At 41.9% G+C, this 24,771-nt stretch overlaps 1 protein-coding gene across 2 annotated transcripts in view; it reads left to right on the forward strand.

Annotated features, from left to right (window-relative positions):
* MSRB3 (methionine sulfoxide reductase B3) overlaps positions 1 to 23,385 on the forward strand; it is a 185,784-nt gene extending 162,399 nt beyond the window's left edge. For both annotated transcript variants that reach the window (XM_055328257.1, XM_055328256.1), the window contains 2 exons: positions 14,484 to 14,581; positions 23,102 to 23,385. In XM_055328257.1, the coding sequence (XP_055184232.1) occupies positions 14,484 to 14,581; positions 23,102 to 23,263 (260 nt within the window). In that variant the 3' untranslated portion in view covers positions 23,264 to 23,385. The remainder of the gene's footprint in view (positions 1 to 14,483; positions 14,582 to 23,101) is intronic.
* Positions 23,386 to 24,771: the final 1,386 nt, after the last annotated feature.

The raw sequence follows: 24,771 nt of genomic DNA on the forward strand, positions 1-24,771 counted from the left end.
CATAGCAAGAAAAATCCTACCGGAGTTGGGAGCATATGTGCAAGGATGTTATAACAGTATGTTTTACTGAGGAAGACAGTTGGAAACAAAGTCAGTCTTGTCACTGGGGGATGGTTGCACAGTGTAATATTATGCAGGTACTAGAACATTTATTTTGTAAGGCTATAAGAACATGGACAAAAATAGGGTAAAAAAAATAGGGTAAAACTCTTATTAGCTTGTTAACATAAGGTTTCCTGAAGGATGAGGAAAGCAGCCAAGAAAATAGGGGAAAAAGTCGCATTTGAAATATGTAGGGTATATTCACATTTTTGCATTGTATGTGGTTCATAAATATGTGTATGACATTTTTAAAAGCTACGGGAGCTAAGCAACAAGGCACTAAAGGAGTAACTGCGATCTCTTGCAAGCCAGAACCTCGGGGCAATACCTGGAACCGAACAAAAAGTTGAGAACAAATGGAAGGTAAAAACTTCTTGTGTGGGAGAAATATTACAAATAAAACACACAAAAATTAAAAATAAAAACTGTTAAAGACCAAAGAGCTATTATTATATTGGTTCTTGATTTACACCTTAAGTCAAAGCACATGATTTTTAAAAATCTTTTATGTAGCACTAGACCTTGGCAAAATTCCCCCAAGAGATTTCTCCTAAGGGAGTTTTCTAATATGAGATATGTAATTAAAAATTAATTTTCACCCAGCTTTTAAGATCATGATTTTAATAATACATGATTGAGACTTAAAATTTTTTTCTCGTATACTAAAAGGGGGCCAAATATCTAAATAAAAGGAGACTATATACTGCTTCTACAGTGCTAGGGTACTTTATGGATGCTGACCCATGCCTTCCACGATTTTAAGCTATTCAAACTAGAAAAGATCAAAGAAATCACGTGGGTGTCCATGACCTATTACCAAGAGATAGTAGTCCATTGAGTGCTATACTCTGGTCCGTAGCAATGAAGGAATAATAAATACTTGAGAGGTGATCCCAGTGTCTGAAACAGAGACATTGATTTATTGTGATATCATTTTCACGATTTTTGTTAATACTTTCTTCAGCCCCAATTTGGTTCACTTATTCAACAAACATTTATTTAGTGCCTACTCAATACTAAGTAGCTAAGTCATATATCTGCACCTTGCTTCATTTACAAGTGGTTTGGAGAGGGGGTAAGATTTGAATATTGCTGCACACCTGACAGGTATGTCAACCTGTGGCCATGGAATATACTGTGGATGTACTTAGACCTCTGTGGAATTTTACTCATTTGTTTTGTTTTTGTTTTTGTTTTTTTGTCATGGTTGTACAGGGTCAAATTAAAATATGTGTGCAGTACTATCCTACTCCAGCCAATTTCATCCGTCTGAAGTTCAACTTTCTTCATGTGATGACACCTGATTTTTAATGCATTAAGTTTACTTACCAGTGGTCAGAATCAAAACCATTGAAACTTTTGAATGGCTTTGATTCAAAAGGGGCACCTTGCAGGGGCACCTGGGAGGCTCAGTTGATTAAGTGTCTGCTTCGGCTCAGGTCATGATCTCAGGGTCCTGGGACCCAGTGATGCATCAGGCTCCCTGCTCAGAGGGGAGCCTGCTTCTTTCTCTGCCTCTGTTGCTCCTCATGATGGTGTTCTCTCCCTCTTTCAAATAAATAAATAAAATATTTTTTAAAAAACTGAATCACCAAGGCCACTTGTGGGTCTTGCTTGATACAGGACCTTGGCTCCATAGAATGGTTTGATGTCACCTCAAAGAGCTGTTGATATGAGGAATATTAAGGGGATTACCTTAGAAGGTCCTTAGAATGTAGGGAGGAATTTTGGGTAGAGAGAAGACTGTCAGCCAGGTGCCAAAATCTTTAATAAATATTAGTAAGTAACCTAGGAATTCTATAAATAATTCTGTAACAAAGTCTTTTGTGACCGTGTATTTTGAAAACAAAAGCAAGGATTGTTTTTAAATCCCAGATTTCCAAGGTAACAAGAATGTATATAGAAAATTCATTCAACCAAAATTTATTAAATGCTAGGTAGCCTTGTGGGACCATCGAATGCATCAGGAACAAGAATTGTCTCTGCCCATGTGGAGCTTACATCGTTGGGGGAATATAGACAATAAACAGAAAAATTTAGAAACAGTAAGTTATAGTGTACTAGAATGTGATTAAATATATGCAAAAGAAGAGCAGAGGAATGGGAATTGAGTGTCAGCAAAAGATTTCCTTAAAGGACTTTAAAAAGAACAAATACTTATCAGAACATGCCTTGGTTTGATGTAGTTTGCTTCCTACCTTTTTGATGTAATTTATTTAAAAATTTTAATATGTTACAGAATGTACAGTGTTTAATATATTGCTTCAACTTTGCCATGTGTGTGGTACAAGGACAAGACATCTCTTGCTGTTTTGTTCAACAGTTTGTTAAACAATGAAGCAATGATTTTGTTGTAAAATATTTGTGTTTTCTGAGTAATCTGTTCTGTTTCAAAATATTTTTTTCAAGATGAGTTGTCAGAAATTTAAATCGTAGTAGGCGAACTGCATTCTGATGCATCATAAAAAGGTGATGTAGACCAGTGAAGGGTCACACATTTATGAACACAAGGAAGTGTTTTATTCAGATCGTAGCACTTAAAAGCATTTAATAGAATAACAATCTCAAGTCTGTTCGGAAATGTAGACAGATTTCAGTTAGAGAAAAGTATCAGGAGGAAAATTAGATAAGTAAAAGAATTTTAGCACTTAACCCCCTAAGAAGAAGTAATCTTGTGTGTTCATCAGGCGCATATGTTTAAGAGAGAAGGTCTTTGAATTTTTTTGATAGGCACCCAACTAAAGAATGCAAGTGATAGTTAGTCCCAAATGATGCCAGGTAGTGAATAGACTTAATTCAGGACTGCACCTGAATGGAACATTATTTCACTGTTGGTCTGGCTTGCATGTCGCGGAGAATAGAATCTGTATTTCTTTGAATTCCCCTCATCCTGTATCCCTCCTGGTATTCTTAAGGTCAGTTAAGCACAGTAAATAATCTTCACTCAGCAAGCAACCCAAATCACCATCTTCCTGTTCGATGTAGCTAATAAATTCTGAGCAAACTCAACTCTCTGTGCAGCTTCCTAATGGATGCCTCACTGGACTGAAGAGCTTTTGGAAGCAAAATAAAATAATCATCTAAAGTTGAATGTTTTTGGATCAAGGTTACTAGGTCAACACTAAATTTAAAACCAGTATGAGAGACATTTTTTAATGGCACTTAGAAATTATAGCCAAAGGTCAGGTCGTTACATGTGATGTTGCTCAGATCCTTTGATGCTAAAAGTCTACAACTGACTTATGTGTAAGATACACTTTTTAAAACATTAACTATGATTTAAAGTAGCAAGAGACAGTGTTCAGGGCAGGGAAAATAAAGTCCCCTTCCTCAGATTTTTGGTTGAAATGGTTTGAGTTCAGTAATTTTATTGAACCTGGAAAAAAAATGTTAATATCTGCCTCCTCAAAGGGAGACGGGGAAGCTTGCCCCTGTCAATTCCTGCTTAGGAGTTTCTGAGATATTTTGAGATTGCAAGAAAACTGTGGATGAAATCCATACCAATTAGAGATCTTGTGTGTTTGGAACCATTTAAAAATGCTGTGCAGGGCTCAAAGGAATTAGTAAAGCCTGCTGCAGTACAGCTACATTATTAATCTCCAAAGAGAATAGATACCAGATGTTCACACTGCCCAAAGGACACCTTGGCATTCTTGACAGTCCCTGGTCATACTGTCCTTTAGTGGATTCAAATGCCTGAAATGATTATGGGTGATAGGGCTACGTGGTTTGTACAGAAGAAATTACTAATAATCAGTTTAAAGAAATGCACTATTTCTGATAGGCAGGAAAAGAAACATTATATTAAATTTGATATTTGTAAAAAAATTGCTTGAAGCAAAATAGTAGAAATTCTTTGCCTATCTTTTAAAAATTCCTTTGATGGGCCTAGTTATCAGCGTATCTAAACTAAGTGATAATCCTCTAATGAAATGCAGTTCTATTGTTGCATAATGAAATATGATATATTCTTTATTGATTAATTCAGTGACGTGTTGAAGATATAGTAGTAAGCAAAGGCATCATGGTCTCGGGGAGCGTAGGGAAAGAAGCAGACATTACTCAAAAGTTTGCAAATAAGAAATTACAAACTGTGATACGTGCTTTGAAGGGGAAATATTGGGTGCTGTGAACATGTTTGACAGAGGAACTTGACCTAGAGTTAAAGTCCTGGATTCGTTTGTTTAATCGTATTTATTGAGCACCTACTTTGTGCCAAAATGCAGAACAGATTACCACGGCCAGGTAGGATATTACACTCAGGACTCTCAGTTTGGTAGATTAAAAGAGCACTGGGTGTTACTCTGTATGTTGGCAAATTGAACACCAATAAAAAATAAATTTATTATTAAAAAAAAAGACAATGGGAATGGCAATGAACAACTTACACAGACTAAAGATAAACGAGATTCTAGGGATGGAATTTTATTTGAGTCTTTCTTCAAATATGGCTTCTATCTTAAGGAGCATTAGAGTAATGCTTAACATTTGTGTATGTCATAGTACCATGAAAAAAATTTTTAATTTATTTCTATGTACTTATAATTTTCATAATTTCCACTTTATTGTGAAAATTCCATTAGAAAATACTGTAAATGTTAAACACTTTAGAAAACAGAGAAAGGTGGAATCAGTGGGAGGGACCCCCAGTATCCAGGCATGTTAGCATAAATATCATTATGCTCTCCTGCCCGTTGTCACCTGCTAAACCTTCCTCCCTGCCATGCTTCTTTGCTTAGTTGCTCCACTTCACATATGCTTTTCAGCCCCACAGAGTTTGGCCTGTGTCATTGCACTGAAATGGCTCATCCTAAAGTCCACCAGACTGCCCAGTTGTTGAGTTTATCAGTCTTCTCTCGGGTCTTCTTTGACTTGTCCTTTCTGTAGATTATGTGACTGCTGACTGTCCTCCAACCTTAAAGAGTTTTCCATTATCTGACTCTGCCCTGCTTCCCTCATCCTCCTCCTATTTCTTGAAACGCTCTCTTTTATTTTCCTTCACTGACTCTCATTCCTCAGCGCACCTTTTAAATACCTGTCTGGTTCTCCACTCCCGTTACATTTGCCTTCTACATAGCCTCATCCATAACCGTACTGTTTTCCATGCTCTGATGACTTTCACATCTGTATCTTAGCCAGGGTCTCACTTCGGAGCCCACATATCCCTCTGCCTCCTAGAGAGTTCCACGCTAAACTGATTTTATTATTTTTCCTGAAAAACATGTATAACTAGCATGATCCAGCTAGGCAGACAAGCTGGAAGCCTAGTAGTAATTCGACCCTACCCTCCTCCTTCACTCGCCACCAGGTACCACCACAAGCAATGAATTCTGACCACTTAATCTCTCTCTAATCGCCCCCCTGCTCTCCAGTCCCATTGCGAGTGCCTCCATTTAGAACTTCATCACTTCTGTTCCCACGTACAGTCTTCCACTTGGTGGGCCTGTTTTCATCCTCTTATCCCCCATGCTCCAGCCTGCTTCCGGAGCCACCTTCCTAAAGCACCAGTCTGATCATGTTACTAGTCTGCCTCAGGTGGTCCCCAGTCATCATGCCATTCCACATGACCCTGGCATCCAAAATGCCACCACCACTTAGAACTGTGGGGTTACTTGACAAGAGGAAAAAGCAAGGTAATTAGAAACCAAAATAAAACGAATGCATGAAGAGTATGTTGCACTCTAGCATTTTCTTTATCTTCATGAATTTTTAGAGTCTATAGATCTAGGCTATTATGTATTCTAAACTCCCTGCTTTTCTTTTTTTTTTAAACTCCTTTTCAAAAAAAAAAAAACTCCTTTTCAAGATAAGTATCTTAAGTATTATTTTTATTTGAGGGACTGCTTAATAAAGCTGTATGAAGCATGGGAGCATGTTTGCCAAAACCAGTGTTTTTCTTTTTGTCTGAATTGCCATTAAACCATTTTCTTGACTAGCATAGTTTGCCTCCTGAGACTTCCTGCTTGTTTGCAGTAATGAAATCGTGTCATCAGCATATAGGGGGATATTTGTCCTTATATTTGCAGTGGCAGGAGGGCAGAGATACAATGAGTCCTCATGCCATACTGAATGATCAAATACAGAGTTGAAAAGAAGATGAGTCTGGCCTGCTGCGGTTCTAACTCAGGGCTCTCTGCAGATGTCATAGGCTCATGCAGTTAGCCCAGAATCACTTTTTAGATAGAGTCAAATCTGAGCCACTTAAAGCTCCTAAACCTTACATTGATTTTTGGGGTCTTATTAGCAAGGCAAAAAATAATATAATTGTGGTTAGTAGAGAAATTATGATGCCTGAAATCCATTGCTTCTTCCCATAAAATATTAGATCAAGAGACTAAAATCTGCAGCTTATTAAAAAGAAATTTTGGCTTCTTGTTCAAGATGATAGCCTGAGCATGCATGTTTGTTTCTCTCTCTCCTGAGAGAACCCTTTAAAGCCAGAGTAAGGAAACAAGAAAAAGGAGGAGGAAGAGAGGCGGAAGAGAAGAACCCCACCGCAAAGAGAATGGGAGTGGGGCAGGGGGTGTTGAGCAGACCAGAGATTTTAGCCAATTTTTCCAAGAAAAAAATAGGTTACTGGGTATGACTGGTTAAAGAAAGCAGCAGCCCAAAACACCTACAGGAGTCGTTGCCAAGATGCCCAGCAGAATTCTGAGAAGGCTCAGAGAGCAGAATTGTCAAGAGCAAAATGGGGAGTTGACAACAAGGTGTGTATCTGAAAGTCTGAGGAACAGCGAGACCAGTTTTACAGCTTCCTCATTTTCCTACTGAGAATGACAGAGCATCAGTTAGCCACGGGGGAGAAAAAATACCTGGCAGGCAGCTCTCCAAAGATGTTAAACTTCCTGTAGGAGAACTGGGGCTGCAAGGGAGGTGTTCCAGAAGGAGCCATTCCCCAAACAGGTATCCCGGGACCCCGGGGACAGAACTTGTCCCGCAGCAGGTGCTGACAGCATTCCCAGGGCTCATCATCAGCTCTGCTGTTGGGAGTTGAGACCTAGGGAGGAACAAACCTGTGCTGTACCTGACAGCAGAGCAAGCCCACAGCAGCTGTAGGGGACAACTGCCCCATACCTCCATTCTGAAATAGAATTGGTTGAACAAAGAAAGCCAAGAGCATGAAAGATAAAAAAGAAGGAAAAGGGAACAGTTGCACCAGAAGAAGCAGGGATCTTCTAGAGAATAATAGAAAAAGCAAAATAAAACAACTCTCTGGCTCATATTCTCAGAGTTACTTGAAATATTTCATTTCTAAAATAAGATAATGCTATAAAAAAAGACCAATAAGGCTTAGAGACCAGGATAACGTGGGAGGGAAATGTTGTCAGAATATACCTACGATGCAATGTGCATTTTTAACATTAAAGAAATTACATATTGTTTTTGGATATAGATCTATGTAGAAAATGAATCAAAAGAAGTGTGGGAATGGTGCGTAAACAATTATCTCTGGGGCACCAGGAAGTGTAGGAGTAGGGGAGAAGGCTGGAGGCAGATCTGGCTGTGATTGTAACATTTTATTTTGTTAGAAAAAGAAGAATCTGAAGCAAATCAAGAAAAAAATATTACCTGTTACATTTGGGTAGTTAATATCTGTTAAAACACAGATGCCTATGTACCCTTCGTACTTTTGCATATTTGTAATTAAAAGTCACAAATTAAAATGTTGAATCATAGAGCAAATTAGTACAATTGTATAAGAAAGTCATGATCCAAACAAAAAAAAAATGGGCTTTTTAAGAGTGATGCAGTGTAAAAGAAGGAAAATCTGTCTGACTTTCGACAGCCTGGGGTTATGCCAGTTGGACCATTGGAGAAGGAGATATAATCCCAGCACTTTTTTTTTAATCCCAGCACTTTTTAGCTGTGCAGTCAGCAACATGTGTACAGCCATAATCATACTAATGCTGTTTACTAGTTTTCAACTCTTAGGATCAACCTGTAGAAAAGCGTGGAAGATTTCATTAAGATTGGACATTGGAATGAGGGAAAAGAGTAGGTAGGAGGAGGATCAGGGTGCCAAGGCCGTCTTACAGACTGAAGAGGCCGAGGATATTAAGCTGTAGGATAGTCATGCATTCATTTGTTCATCCATCAGACAGTTTTTGCAGCACCTCTTATGTCGTAGGCTCTGTTTTAGATGATTGGCAATACACGAGTGGGCAAAACTGGCCAACTCCCCGCTCTTATCGAATTTGTGTTCTGGTTCAAGAGGCAGATATTACCAAAGGAAGCTTTAAAAGAATTAAAAATAGCAGAACTATCCAAAATTGCAAGGGGAAAGGGAAGGGAGATTAATAGAGATTAATGGAAGTATGAATACTTAGTCTTCATCGTTGACAGTCTTCATTGATTTTTAATGTCAAGACAGCACTGTCCAATGGTGGGAATTTCTATATCTGTGGAAATGGTGTTGGAAATATTCTGTTCTGTTGATTACTGCTTAAACTTGTGGGTCTTTGAAGGGAAATGGAGGAGTATCTTTTTTTTATTTTTATTTTAATTTATGATAGTCACAGAGACAGAGAGGCAGAGACACAGGCAGAGGGAGAAGCAGGCTCCATGCACTGGGAGCCCGACGTGGGATTCGATCCCGGGTCTCCGGGATCGTGCCCTGGGCCAAAGGCAGGCGCCAAACCGCTGCGCCACCCAGGGATCCTGAGGATTATCTTTTTAATTTTTTTTAATTATTTATTTATGATAGCCATACAGAGAGAGAGAGAGATGCAGAGACAAGGCAGAGACACAGGCAGAGGGAGAAGCAGGCCCCATGCACCGGGAGCCCAGATGCGGGATTCGACCCTGGGTCTCCAGGATCGCGCCCTGGTCCAAAGGCAAGCGCCAAACCGCTGCGCCACCCAGGGATCCCCAGGATTATCTTTTTAAAATGAAATGAAAGCTTAAGGCTTGGAGTGTCAATCTCAGTGAATAACTGGGCAAGAATCAGAGCTCTAAACTTCAAATGACCCTTGTTTGTTAGCAGGGGGTCTTCATAAAGTGTTATTTGGGATGAGGTAGCTAATAAGGTAAATTGTGGTCAGCGAGGTTAACAGATTCTGGCTTTGGAGATGCTAAACACTACAAATTCTGAAATACAGTCCTAGAAGTGTAGAGCTCTGAGAGTTGTTACATACAGAAAACCGCAGATCTGTAAATACCCAGTGTGTCTCACTAAAACCATGCTCAAATATTTAAGATTATTAAACCATCACCCAAGCCTAACTGGGATTCATTGTGCTCAAACTGATTCTGCGTTTGAAGATAATAAAATATTTGTAATTCCGTTTGAACTTAATGAATTCTTGGTCACGGGTAGTTTGTGCCGTGTTCTACTGATGGGTCATGTAGCTAACATACTGGGGCCTCTCATTTTTGTTTGGGGGTTTAGGGGGAGATCCAGGGAACGTGGCAGCTGTAGAGCAATCCTTGTTAAATTAAGAGTAGGGGAGGAAGGGCCACATTTTCTAGATGTAGTACAGATGGAATTGGCTTCAACTTGTTTATAATCTGTTGCTGGTTTTAACAACCTGTTTCAAAGATTTTTGAAAGGAGGGAGGAAAAGGTTGGGATAGAGAGATGAGCAGGTTTTTCTCAGGAGGCAGTTGGAATGAAACATTTAAAGTTTGTCAGCAGAACACCACTTGCTATGTCACTCTTCAGTGATGGGTTCGAGGAGACTCTGAGCAGCTTTAGTAAGCCACATTCTGAGTGAGGAGGAATAATTCTTCTTACTGCAATCTAAAACAAAAATCCACCCTAGTGTAGATGGTAGCAAGCCCCACAGAATTACTATTAACAAACCGAATCTCTTGCTCTTGTATTTGAGATGTAAACGAACACATCCTGGATTTGCTTCCCAGTATGCCAGTACTGTCAAGCTACGTCCGCAGATTAGTGTGGGTCACACTGATGTTTGGGTCACACTGAAGCGGGACTGCCAACAGTCCAACTTGGTTTCTTTAGTTGTGCTACCTGTATTTAGATGCTGTCTAGAGAGGAGAAGCTATTCACTGGACATAAGACATTCTTGATAACAGCAGGCTAATATCTAAAAAATACAGTTTGTATTTTTCGAAATAAAATGATAATACACCCAAATCCAACCTCATCAAATAGAAACAAAGGGACGTTTTGGGGGTGGGGTGAGCCAAGTCTGTTTATACAGGTTTTCGAATGACTGTTCTTTTAAAAAGTGCATGGAATGCATCCAAAACAAATAATGTTTTGTTAGATGAGAAGACCAAAAGGGAAATCCTAGAGAAAGGAGGATGGATGATCTTTCTTTAATGTCAAAACTGACATAAACACATCCCCCTCCCCCTTTTGCTCAAGATAATTTTCTCAACAAGACCCAGATTGCTTCAGTCTTGCCTATCACCCTTTGAAGCACTTTCCTTATTATTAGGAGTGGGGGCAGGGTTTCCTTTGAGGATTTTTGCAGCAGTGAAGAGTTCCTCCTTTAAATACTTTCACATGATGAGGGAATTCCGCTTTCAAAGTGCTGTCATCCCTGTGGCTTCTCTGCCATGAGACAATTTATTCTTGGGTGAAGGTCCTTCTTAGTTTGATTGTCAATAAAGACTCACTTTTCTGATGGATTCTCCTTCAGCTTTTTCTGGGAGACCTAGAGAAAGAATTCAGTGTTCTCCTGTGTTATTAACCTTATGGAAGTTGGCCATGATCTTCTTGTGAAATGTCTTCTATCACACGGGTTTATTTATAGTCTTCAACATGGTTGGTTGTCCTTGTCAATCTCCACTAATTAAGATTTAGATGACATATCAAATATTTCATCTTGAAAACTGCATTTCTCCTACTGCACAGAGACACCCTGAATTTTGGGGAGTTTTGAAGAGGTATTTTTCTGTTCGGTTGGTTTTTTTATTTGTTTTGTTTTGTTTTACTGTCTCTAATGATATTTAAAGAACGCCATGGGAAACAACTAATAAACTATTCAAGTGTCAATGGCTTTCCCAGAAACATTGAAATCTTTTGAGAACCCTTACCTACTCCGTGTCACTATACCTCATCCTTGTCTACTCTTGAATGTAGTTTTCTGGAAAATTCTATACATATTTAATTCATGGAGACAAAATGTATAGCTGTGTGGCTCATTTGAAAGTGGTTCCCTCCCCTCCCCAAAATTTTTAATAGGCAATGATTCACAATTGTTAGCGAAGAATTAGAATGAAGAAACCCGGAATAGAACTGATAGTTTTCTGAATATTATTACCTAAGGTGAGCTTCTAAGTATTTGTGGTTATTTTACATAAATGAGTAAAAAATCATCCATGCCCCAAACTAGATTGCATTATTTATGTCATTACTCTTGAACTTTCTCTTTGAACAGTTTGGTTGTTGGTGAGAGAATCAGTATTGTTTAGTATTCATTCATTATCTGCTTCCACTTAGAAGCTCATGAGTGTAACAAGGTGGCTACTAACCAATCCAGACGTGGCACTAAACATATTTCTTAAAACCTGCAATTTCCTTCCTGTTTGAGTATTGAAACGAATGATGTCTTGGCCTTCTATTGAGGAAGAAAGTGGACCGTGAGAAGGGAGTTCTAAACTACAGTCAGAATACACAGATTCTAGCTTTGGCTCGGCCACTCACTGCCTGTGTAGTGTTGGCAAGTACCACATCTTTCTGCTCCCTCTCCCTCTCCTCCCCACAAAAAATCTCGTTAAGTTAGTGACCTAGATGATCTGCATGAATTTACCATCCTAAATAAAGAATAAGTTTACTCTACCTATAAAGAGAGGTTTATTATTTGAGTCAAGTTGGATTGAGTCAAGTTGGATTCTCCAATGAAAAAATAGCATTGCTAATTTCTTAACCTAGTCGGTAAAAAAGGGATGTTGATTAGATTTTCTTTCTCCTGTGGTAACTCAGTGATGTCCCATAAATATCCATCCCATTTTCTTGTTTGTGCGGACTCTGCCTTCGGAATTCTCACCACCTAGTCAGAGAAGAAAGCAAGAGAACAAATAAGTCAAAGATCCAGTTTGAGGGCGGCCTGGGTGGCTCAGTGGTTTAGAGCCGCATTCAGCCCAGGGCCTGATCCTGGAGACCCGGGATCGAGTCCCACGTCAGGCTCCCTGCATGGGGCCTGCTTCTCCCTCTGCCTGTGTCTCTGCCTCTGTCTCTCATGAATAAATAAATAAAATCTTTAAAAAAAATCCAGTATGATAAGTAGAACATGATAAGTATAGATAAGATGAAGAGGTAGCATGCACACACACACACACACACACACCTATCTTGAATTCTAGAAATAGGAAAATGTGTGCACGATGGAGGCAAGCTTTATGGTAAAAATAAAAAAAAACCCTCTTTATTTGTTTACTACTGAATCAAATACGTCCCTCCATCATATTAGTTGTCATATACTGCAATTGAATGAGTTATAATATGGGAGGTTAAAAATATAGAATGTTCTCTTTCTTTGCATAGCTAAATTATTTTTCAGTGTCTCCAGACATCACCTTTAAACCTCTCTTTCTGGGGATCCCTGGGTGGCTCAGCGGTTTGGCACTTCCCTTTGGCCCAGGGCACGATCCTGGAGTCCGGGGATCGAGTCCCACATCGGGCTCCCTGCATGGAGCCTGCTTCTCCCTCTGCCTGTGTCTCTGCCTCTCTCTGTCTGTCTCTCTCTCTGTGTGTCTATCATAAATAAATAAATAAATAAATAAATAAATAAATAAATAAATAAAATCTTTAAAAAAAATAAAATAAACCTCTCTTTCCTAGCTCTTTTGGCACTTCTGCCGTTGAGCAAAGAATACCTAAATGTGCCAAATAGTCATTATAGACCAAAAACTATAACCTAGAGTCTAGGTTATTCTCTTTAGAATCAGGAAGACAAAGAGAGGTAAGCTTTCTTAAGAATACTGGTGTGTCTTGGCATAATTTTTTTTTTTTTTGCGGAATGTGATCTTATACCTAGAAAGTTAAGGTTTTCCTGGTGATTTGCAACAATCTTGAACTCAAATCAAGGAATTGGAAAGTGTCTCAGCTCTGGGGGGTTAAATCCAGCACAGACTGTGAAAGCTATACTGCTGCATAGCAGGGGATGGGGGTTTGGGGGAGTTTCTTATAAAAACTTGGCCTGAGCTAATTTGTTTTGTTTGAAACTGGAAATCATATTGTTGAAGTCTGCATTCTGTTTTCTTTCAGTTGGTGTATTAACACAGAGCACAATGTTTTTAAAGGGCTTCCTCCTTTCTACAGGAATAAATTTGGCTTCTGAAAAAGAAAAAAGATTGTACCAGCAGTTCAGCAACATCACACCTCTTCCATCATTTTGGGCTTCAGCTCAGTAACTCCAGACAAATTTTGTGGAAATATGTAAAAACATGCCTAGAAGTACTGAGCGTAAAACCTGACTGTACACTCATAAACATTTGTGCAATCTTATGGTCCTTATCATTGAGTTTCTCAAAGCTATGTGCATATTTTAAAAATCATTAGAATAAATGAAAATGGGAACAAGATGCTATTTCAGAGAAGGTGCTCCCTAGAGATGCCTGAAGAATACTGCTCTATGACTTTCCTCTAGGAAGTGAGCAAGCTTCTTGCCCATAAAATGGATAGAAGCTGCTTTCCAGATACCCCTGTCTGGAGAAATTAGATTAAGATGGAAACTGCGGAATACTCATTTTTTAAAATATTTTAACCATACAAACTCAGGACTGAAAAAGCATGCATCCTGGAATAACTGAAAAGTTAGCAGCCAGAAGAATTGGAATAAAATAAATCTTTAAAAAATAAATAAATCTATTTTTAAAAGGGGGTGGGGGTGGGGAGGGGAGGGGTGGCTGGGTGGCTCAGTCACTTGAGTGCCTGAGTCCTGGTTTAGGTTCAGGTCCTTGGGGTCCAGGGATCAAGCCCTGTGTCGGGCTCCATGCTCAGTGGGGAATTGGCTTGAAGATTTCTCTCCCTCTGCCCCGACCCTCCTCCCGCTCACCCCCAGCCCCTCTCTCTTTAAAATAAATCTATCTTTTTTTAAAAAAAAAGGAACAATTGGGTTGAGTTTTGGAAAATGTCACACTGTAAGACTCATAATGAGTGCCCAGTGCCTCAGGATGAGAGACAAAACCAAGGGGCAAGAGAGGGCTTTATAAATCCAGGGGTGCTGTAGAAAACTACTAGATGGTCTAAGAAGGCTTCTTGAAACATAAACTCCCAATGCAACTGTAATCCAAATGTGAGGAAGTTATTCAGCTTCTGACTTTTTTTTTCAGGTTGAAGAAGTTCAGCATGATTCATATCCTAAAGGTTTTCATTCTTTGCTTAGTAATTCTTTAAATTTATATTCTAACCACAGGCTGTCTCTCTCTCTCTCCTCTCTGTCTTGTTCTCATGCTGCCCTGCCCCAGGTTGGCCTTCGTTCCACGATGTGATCAGTTCCGATGCAATCACATTCACGGACGACTTTTCCTATGGGATGCACAGGGTGGAAACAAGCTGCTCTCAGGTCAGTTAACCTCACCCCAAAACCCACTGTGCTGCTCACTCTGCACCACAAACACTTCCTGGGTTCCTGTTTGGCTAATATAGCAACGAGGGCCATGTGACTGTCACAAAAGGGACAGACGAGCGCAAGGAAGTCTCCGTAAAGTCTTAATGAGATCCCAGTTGTCAGGTGTTAAGTCCAAGAGAATGCCAGTCATTGGCTTCAACACTATTAAAAAAAAAAAAAAAAGATGGGTAGGAAAAATCACCTTCAGCTGACTGAGTACAGTGGGGAATGGGCTGTTCTTAGGACGTATGAAGTTTTCATTACGTGGCTTTATAGAATCTGATGTTTGGAGAGTCCCCCTCTCCCTGCAGTTCTGTGCCCCCGTTGTGCAGCTGTAATGCCCCTAATGGTAATGATCCAAAGATGGTCGGTCAAGACCCCAGAGACAGCTTTCCCTGTGTGGGTGAGGAGGGAGGTTGGAGAAAGGCAGTGGGAAGAGGAGGTTCAGTAGTGGGCCTTATGAGCTCAGAGTGAGAAAACGTGATAAGGCCATGCCATCTCTGCTTCTCCCAGTGCACAGACCTCTCTCAGTTTCCAAGGATGTTCCAGTTAGTTCCTATCACTCTGCTCTAACCGAATTAGGACTGGCTCTACAGGAGAAAATGAGCATGTGTTGAGGAGACAGAAAGAGTTAATCTGTCATCCCAATCAAGAAGACTTGAACTTGTGGGTATTTTTGTATTTAAACTCAGAGACATAGCCAGAACCTTCTGTGTACACAGAATTAGAGCAACTGCACGTTCCATTCTAGAGGAGGTAGTCCTGTTCTAATCTGCTGTAAATAAGTGAAATGTAGGGTCTGAGTATTGTGGCACTGAAATGTTGGTTGGGGATGTCTGTTGCGCATATCAGAGGCAAAGGGGGCACCATCCGGCAGCTGAAATAGCAAAGTGATTGCCACGTGGGCCTCCCGCAACATTCTTCTACTTGCCCTTTAACCCCCTTCATCAGGCACAAGACTTTTAGGGAGGAGGTGGCATATTTACTACCAAGTAGGGAGGGAGATTGGTTAGAACCTAACCATCTGATGAATTTGTGCTTTCCTTTTTTAAAAAAATAAAGCTGGCGAGTTTACTGTCTTCTAAGTATGAGGACCACTCTCTCCTTGAAAAGCAGACTTCATATTTTACCTAGGTCATATTTTCGGTCCACTCTTGTCTCTCACATACGAGTCTCTGAGTGAGATAGTGGAACTTCCCGATCCTGGGTCTCACCCCCAGAGATTTTCAGTGACTTGGCTTGTGTGAGGCCTGAACACCAGCGAGTTTTAAAAGCTGCCCTGGTTAAGGCTCTCAATAACCTTGTCAGGTAGACACTGCTATTCTTTCGTATTTTTCAGTTGAAAAAAGTAAAAATTAAAACACAAAGAAGACAATGACAACTTGTGTAAAGCTACACCAATTTAAGTGGCAGAGCTGGAACTCGAATTTGGGCATTGAGCTCCAGAGCTCTAGGGTGCTTAGCTAGTAGATCACCAAGAGTCATTAAAACAACAAAAAAATCCTGTCACCTCTAGCAGTTGGTTTAGTTCAATTCAGCTTTTCAATCAAAAAGCTTTGTTTCAGCTTTTAGAATCAATTCAGCAATTGAATTAATATTCAATTGAATATTAATCGAGATTTGTATAACTGCCACAAAAACTATGATTATCTCCCCCCGGAATCTAAAATATCCAACAAAAAAGTAACCGGGTAGGATGGTACTAGTAATGTATAACCTAGGTACATGGTACTTAACAAACCTCTTATAAGGCAACAGTTGTGTTTCGTTGTAAGCCGCCTTAGAGGCTGTTGCATGGCGCCTACTTTCCTTTTTATTCAGAATCCACTTTCAAACATTGAGTCCATTGAGAACCAAATAAAAAAGGGCCAGGAAAAGTGAGGCATAAGATAATGACTTTCCTTAACTCTCTGTTCGCTGATGTCTCTGTGACTGATTCTTTCAATTCACAGAGTAAACCTTGGTCCTTTCTCGGGGCCAACTGCAGAGATGATATTAGTAGCGGTCAAGAAAAGACCATTATGAAGGGGTTCTGTTGTGACCAAAGAGAAATGAACCCTATAAACTGCCCAAGTCAGGCAACATGATATAAGAGACACTAAGCTAAACCAAGAACAGCTCTCAACGCTTTGGCCAAAAGCATAGGTGACTGTTACTGTGCTCTGGGCCCTTTCTGAATAGTTGGGTGAAGAACTAACACTCACCTATCCCTTCTGGCTTTTTCCCCTGCCACCTTTATTAACTCAGATTTGGAAAGCGGATGGTGACTCTTTCTTAAATAAAAGTCTTAAATTTAAAGAGAAGAGGGAGGGAAACTTGTTCTATTAAGCCATGTCTAAAAATACATGCTCTGTGAAGTAAGTTTCACGGGGAAAATAATCGGGCTCCAGCAGTAAAGAAAGTCATGTTTGCTGGATTCTTCTCCCTGTGGGCAGAGTGGGGGATGTCCACGTCAACAGAGCAGGAATTGCTCACTAAAGTGTGCTAGGTATCGTTTGTTCTTTCTTTCTTTCTTTCTTTCTTTCTTCCTTCCTTTCTTTCTTTCTTTCTTCTTTCTCTTTTGTTCTGTGTTTCACCCACACATTCATTTTCCTTTTGTTCTACATTTTTCTTGAGTCTTTTTTTTCCATTTTCTCATTCATCCTTTTTTATCTCAACTTGGAAAAAAATAACTGACCAAATGCTCTCCCTACTAGAGTGACCACGTGTATTTCGTTTCCTGGTTTCTCATTCTTATTGCTACTTTTCGTGATCCATTTATCTTTTTTTTTTTAACCTTCTACTCTTTCAGTTTATGTGTCTCTTCCCCTACCCATAGTTTCTTCCATCATTTCGAGAGGAAGGGATAGTAGGAAAGAAACTTCATTCTGATCTGCTTCACTTCTTTCTAAAATTCTGATCACATTTTGAATTCACGTGGCGTGTCCTTTGTCCAGATTTAATTGCCACAATGTGGTTTGTCTGACGAAGAACCTGTTAGATGCGTTAGGGACCTCATAGACATTCTCAGTTGGACATGTTATGCCGAGTATTTCTTTCCTTATGGTAAAGATGCAGCATCTACACATGACGACCCTCGTCCTGCCACCTTATCCAAATGAGCTGAGCTTCCATGAACAAAACCAGTAGGCTCGAAGTACTTGCTTGGCTTTTTTTTTTTTTCTTCCCTGTCTGTCGGTTCCTAATTCTTGCTCCAGTATTTAGGATTCTTCTTTTTTCTCTTTCTTCTGTTTGCTTTAAATTGTGATGTAGGACATTCTATGCAGTGAGTTAGACCCCCTAGTTGGGTAGGAATTATAAACGTGCTGGGAGACATACTCTAACCCCTCCTTATACTACCCAGTAGTTCTTCCTTGTGTCCCGTGACTCCTTTAGTCACATATCTTAGTAAGATTTTGTTGAGAAAGTTAAAGATTGATTCAGTACTGTCGACACTCTTAAGACAAATAGTGCAGTCAGGTCCTTCTGAAAGAATTGCTGTGTAAGGAACCTCGCACACTACCTGATGCTAAGTCAACAACGCAGAAAACACGCGAGGGGGCTGGAGGGTCTTCAGTGCCTTCTGGTTCGATTCCTGCTCGCGGAGGAAATAGGTTGCCCCGTTCCATCCCGATTTTTGTTGCAACCATATCTGTTCGCTTTTACTGTTCGACCCGCTGAATTGAGGGCAGTTACCTCTTCAAGGATGAATTACATTCCCATCATCTCTTTCTTTACCTTCAATCTGCCCACCTTAGTGGGCACGTGTATCTTCTCCCCAGCTATGGCAATTTTCCACCGATTTGCAGTTAGAACTTTTTAAGATTTCATTCACACTTTTCAGCTAGTGATAAAATATACTGCATCTATCCTCATTTCACTACCTGCTATGAATAATCGTTTGACAGCGTCTCCCTAATCCTCCAGCCGAGCCTGGTAAGCAGTGCTCTGTCAGGAGTTACATTCAGTGCAACAAGGGAAGAGTTGCACGGTGTAAGCTGTAGTTCAGAGAAGTAAGCTCCTCCTGGTAATACTTGGGGAATTCCTCCTTCTTTAGATCAAAATTCTACATCTGCAGCAAATGGGAGACCAATAAATCACTTAACTTTTGGTAATCATCTTTAAGGAAACCATCAAATCCCTGGGTTTACCCAAGTTGGAGTCTATTTATGCAGGCCGCTCTTACTAGCTGGACTCTATGGTAGGGTCCCTTAAGTTTGTTTTAGGTCACTATTAATTTGTTCTTAGGCAACCAAATCAACAGAAAGGTAAATACCCACCAATACACGGTATCTTTCAAAAGTTAAGCAGTTTTTGGTAAAACCCCAAACCTTATTAATCTTTTGCAGATGACAACTCCTATATTGCTGATGATTAAAGATAGCCATGTGTTACAATAGGGTTTCAGACTCACAGCCCATCTCTCTTTTTCTTGATCTTTCAGTAAAATCATAATGCTAAACTGGTGACTTCACAATCATTTCCTTGGCAAAAGATTAATATCACAAGCACAGAGGAAAGAGCCCTACTTACACACAAGTGTCTTCAATAACGGTGGGAGAAAACAGGATACTACTGGCAAAGTAAATTGCTTTTCTTCTTAAACTCTTTTCTCCTTCTCATCCTGCCCCATGTGCCCAAGTGTAAAAGCCATGCTTTGAAACTGCTTCATCTTGTAGATCAAACACTTAAGAGAAAATGACAATAATAAAGCCCAAAACATCCTAGAAATAGCTGGGAGAAAACCCTCTAGGACAGTTGGAAATACATCAGTGCGGAAATATGTAACTGTGTTGAATGCACTATTTGTGTTTCTCATGCACACGATTGAGAATTGCAGTCAGATTTTAAGGAATTATGTTAAATTTGATGTTCAATCACTTTTTGGGGGAGGGGGGCGTCTTTTCCCTTGGTTCTCAGCAGGTTCTTTAGTTGCCAACTTTTCTGAGTGGGAGGCTTAGGTGATAAAGTTCCTCTGGGAACTTTAAAATTTTCTTTTGAACAATTATCTCGTGCTCTTTCAGAATGAGGGCTAGAACATTCGGTTGTAGTGTGCATCTTACCCATAAAATAAATGGCATAACTGTTTTAAAACAACCTTCAAAATGCACACTAAAGATTTTACCCTGAAATAAATCATTAACAGCAGGTTTCAGAGATTTCTTCGTCGGGCAGCCAGTTTGTTTCAGTTACAACCAGGTGTGCTGAGATCCCAACACATTGCCAGTTGGCTGGGGCCAGGGAGGCAAGAGCTCGCAGGCGGCTAAAGAAACAATGCATCACTGACAACTTCCATTCATCATCCCAGCCTTCGGCCAGGGGTAGAAGCTGGAAAGAATGGGCTCCATGTGCGTTCCCCTCCGGGAGGAACCTTCAGGGCTTATGCACTTTTCAAAGAAACCCGGTAATAGTCTTTTATGGAAGACTGGGTGTACCTGGGAAGGAGCAGAAATGGTGCTGTGTGGTTAGGCTTCCTGCAGACAAATGGCTTCGCAGCTTTGCAGGCGGTGGAGTGGGCATGCATGTGGTGGCCCAGATATACATGAACACCTGGCTGTGTTTTGAAATGTGGCTCCTCCCTCGGTTGTCTGAGCCCGGTGTGAATCCTCCAGAACACCGTGGGCAAGCCTGATGAAGCTATCACTATCATTCGTAGGGGACTCACACCTTTCCTGAGGCTTTCCCCACCCCTACCATCCCCAACCCATAGAGCTGTTTGCCAACTATTTTTGTTGCTTCATTCCAAGTTCTCTTCCTCATCCCCCTGCCTTTTCCTTTTGGATTAGGGGCATCTAGAATCTGTGTTTTTCTTTCTGTGTAAGCAAAACACCCAGTCCCAGATTTAGCAAGTGAAACTGCAGACCAATAGCCAACTCAGTGCAACAGATTGAATTCCCCTAAGTTGGATTTGTTAAAGATGATTGGGGAAATGAAGACATATAAAATAGTCCCAAAGAGCTTCAAGCATATCCTTGCTGTGTCTTCTTTTTGGAGTAAGGTAAATAGCACTGTTTTCTAAATATGTCCAAGAGATGATGAATAAAGGTAACGTTAGTTGTTTTGCCCAGATAGCTGTTTTCGGTCATTAAAAAACAAAAACAGAAAACCTGTCTGAGGCCTTTATGTGAAAAATCCACCTCTCAGATGCCAAGTGATCAAAGTGCCAGAGCTGCATGTGAGATCAATAACGGTGCACACATACTGGTCACCGAGAGCATGAGTTCCTGTTGGCCTGCACACTGACTGTTTTGGCAGGCAGAAATAGGTGTTTTCCTGTGTCTACTGGGTAAGCATATGTATTTTTACTGGTGCATCTTAGCTGCTGATGCCTGAAAATTTGGCATCAATTGTTTATAGAAAGGAAAAGCAATCTGAGCTGTCAGCCTTGATATTACCTAAACCTGCATAGAATGTGGTAAAATAGTGCAAGATTTGTTTTTTAGGCCTGTTTCATATTTTCCAGGCAATAGATCAAATCAGTTCAGGGTTCATTTTTAGTTCTTTAATAAGCTGACACAGTATGTTGGCAGTAAAATAAGAATGCACTTTTAACATGGAAGTGCCATATAGTCAGAGTTGCTATTTGTGCTATTTATTAATAACTAGAGAACCCCTGAGAATTGAGCGTAGCACTTTGGATAGGGTAACTGAGATTCTAGTTCTTTCCATTGTAATGAGCACCGTCCTTCACTTCTCTCTCATCATCTCCATTTGGTTCATTAGCCCAATTCCCATGTCAATTCCTACTCTCTTTCCCTGTAAATTCTAAGGGTTTTGTATACCAACCGAGCACAGTGAGAAGAATTAATAAATCAGCTACAGGCCTTTTCTCTCACAGCCTTCCCTAAATCTTGACTCTTCCATCTACTCCAAATGCTCCTCTGATATCCACTCCTTTGCCTACTCACTTCCTTTGGCTTCTTATTCCAGAGTCACCCCAGAAGAATAGCCCCTCACCCTCATACCTGCAATATCAGCCCCCACCCCTGACACTTCATATCACTGCCTCTTTTCCCCCTCTCCTTGGCATTTATTCTCACCTATCATACTTGATAGTTGATATTTCTTTGTGTATTATCTCTCTCTCCCACTAGAATGTCAGCAGCTTGAGTCCAGGGGTTGTTGCCTGTGTCTGCAGAGTCTGAGACACTGCCTGGCTCTGAAAATACTTCAATGAATGAATGGAAGTCGTTTGCCCCAGGCTTCAGTTTCCTTGTTGCATGACGATTGATGTGTTTTCACAGCCCTTTTGAATATGATGCACTATTGTCTCCTTATCCCTCACTCCTGTCCCTGCTCAGAAAAGGTACAAGAGGGGCACCAAGTGGCTGAGTGCCACCAAGTGGTTGAGCATCTCCCTTCGGCTGAGGGTATGATCCTGGTGTCCTGGGTTCAAGTCCCGCATCGGGCTCCCCACAGAAAGCCTGCTTCTCCCTCTGCCTGTGTCTCTGCCTCTATCTCTGTGTCTCTCATGGATAAATAAATAAAAATCTAGAAAGAAGAAAGAAAAGAAAGAAAGAAACAAAGAAAAGAAAGAAAGAAAGAAAAGAAAAAGAAAGGGTGCAAGATAGTTAAGTGTGACATATAGGGTTGTCACCAGAGTCGTACCCAGCGTCGGAGTGGCTAGTGCAGGGCATTGTGCACCGAGCCAGCCTTTCTGGAGAAACCCTCTCTGGGCTGGATCTCTCTCTAACCTGTCACAGCCACCCAGCCCTCCTTCTGTCCTGCTGCTTCTGTCTGGGTGCTGGGCCTCCTCTCCTTCCCCGAGCTTCATGGATAGTCGGCAGCACGGATTCGAGCTCCTTCCTTGCCCCCATAACACGGGGCCCGTGGGTGGAGAAGCCAGGGCACTCCACCTCCTGGGAGTTGGAGTAAAGCGACCGTGTGGGCTCTGACATTCTATTTGCCTCGCTTGCCGGCCCGGTGACCGCATGGCACACATCTGTTGAGCCTTGCCGTGGCCTTGCTGGGTTCCAAGGACGTCAGCACTTGTCTGATGTGAAGTTTACTGCCCATGCAAGCAAATGTCCCCTCTGTCCAGCCAGCTGCTCAGTGTCTTCTGCAGGGGACTTCTGCATCTCTGAAGCCCACCCATCCAAAGCCAAGAGTAACGCCAGGGATGGGTGGAGGTGGGTGGGGGAGACTTTATTCCACGTGTTCCTCACAAGGGGGGGAGGAATCCATAAAATTCATCCCATTTGCTCAGCTGCTCAATTCATAAAGCCACAGCAGGCATCATTCAAGGGGCCGAGAGACCGCACGGTCACCAAATACAGTGGCTCCTACCCGCTGTCGGCTGTGCCCGGTGCCTGGTGTCCCACTCCTGGCCTGCGATGCGGGCCACCCCGGAGCCACCCCTGTGCTGCCACCGGCCGGGCCACCTGTGGTCCCGCTGCTCTGCAGGCTGGGATCCGTCTACACCACCGAGCGCGGGCCCCCTGCAAAACCTGCGGTGTCCACGCTGTCCCCTTGACCGTGTCGCTCTTCTCTTTGCAGTGCGGGGCTCACCTCGGGCACATTTTCGACGATGGCCCTCGTCCCACCGGCAAAAGATACTGCATCAACTCAGCGTCCCTGGCGTTCACACCCGCGGGCGGCGGCGCCCAGGGGAGCAGCGGGCCGGGTGGCCCGGCCGCGGAGGGCAGAGCCGAGCTGTAGGCCCGGAGCCCTGGCCCAGGGTCCTCGTGGCGCAGCTGGGTCCAAAGAAAAATCAGAAAACAACTAAACCAAAAAACAAAACAAAAAAAAAAAAAAGAAAAAAAGAAACAAAACCCCAACAACTCAGAATTGTCTTAGATATATTTTTTCAAGAACTCTAAGGGCAGTTTTGTGCTTTAGATCTTTTTCTTCTTTTTGCTTAGACAGAGGCCTCAGGCGGCCGTGCACTTGGCCACCAGCTAGACCCAGATGGTTTGTGGCCTCAGTGGTGGCCGTGGTCTGGGGACCCTCTTTCCCAAGCCACTGGAGTGCCACTTGGCCTGATTTTCTCTGAGCATGCAGTTTCTTTGGGGATCCCTCCCCCCGCACCCCCCCTTGCTTCAGAGGCAGAAGGTGCTGGGCTCGGGATCCCCTGGGGTGGGAGTGGTGGTGGCAGCCCAGCACCCAGGGCAGGGCACCCAGACCTGCGAGACACGATGCCCGAGGCCCCCGCGCAGGCCTACCTGAGACAGGGGCGGACTCACGTCTTCCGAGACTTCTCAGCTTTGTGGAAAGTTTGAGCTAAGGTCGTTTATTCTCACTAAAAGGGTGTGAAGGTCTAAAGTCTTTCCTTATGTTAAATTGTTGCCAGATCTGTGGGTCGGAGTGGGGGTGCAGGGGTTGGGGGGGTGCGGTGCACTGAGTGTTGTGGTGGAGAGAAGTAAACATTACCTCACGGGTAGGCCTTTATTTTATTTTATTTTATTTTCCATCGAGAACATTGGAATGTAGGACAACTGTAAAACGCTGAGCCCAGTTTTTGTCCCAAGTCCACAAAGAACAGCACCTGCCATTGCCTTTTGTAAGTCAGTCCCTCCGCACCTACTGCCAGCTGCAGCCGGGAGGGCGTTTTGGTAAATCCCACTGTGTAAAAAGAAAACGTTGGGGACAGCACACCTCATCAAGGCAGCAGAAATAAGAGAGCGTGGAGAGGTCCAAGGAGGAGGTCCTGGGTAGGAGAATACCCAGTGCTGAGCAGAAAAGCCCACAAGATACTACCAGTAATGACAGACGCAGCCCGAAGCGGGGGACCTGGGGGTATAGAGGTTCGGGTGAGCTCCGGGAGGATGCTAGGGGTTAAATGGAAAGACCCAGGAGCTCAAGTCCCCCCCCTGCTGTGTGACAAGGGCCAAGCCATTGAGCCTCTCCATGCCTCCTCTTCATATATAAACTGGGACTTGCATTATTTATAAAATAATTGACACTCTCAGGGCAAAATTACTATATTGCTGTACAATTAAGATTTGTGTCGTAATATTAAACCGATCTGGTTCTAATTGCCTCAGAGGCTGAAGCCCAAGCATTTGAAATGGAAAGAAGCAGAGAGAAGGTTGACTTAGCTGATTGGTATGGAAACAGTTGGGCCACGAGCCAGAAATTTTTCTTTGTAGCAATATGGCTGGTTTTACTCTGAGGAGCTCCCGCTTAGTTGCTGTGTAACATTTGGCCCCGTGGAACGGCTGTCACTG

This window comes from Nyctereutes procyonoides, unplaced genomic scaffold, assembly GCF_905146905.1.
Source record: "Nyctereutes procyonoides isolate TBG_1078 unplaced genomic scaffold, NYPRO_anot_genome, whole genome shotgun sequence".
NCBI classification, from domain to species: Eukaryota; Metazoa; Chordata; class Mammalia; order Carnivora; family Canidae; genus Nyctereutes; species Nyctereutes procyonoides.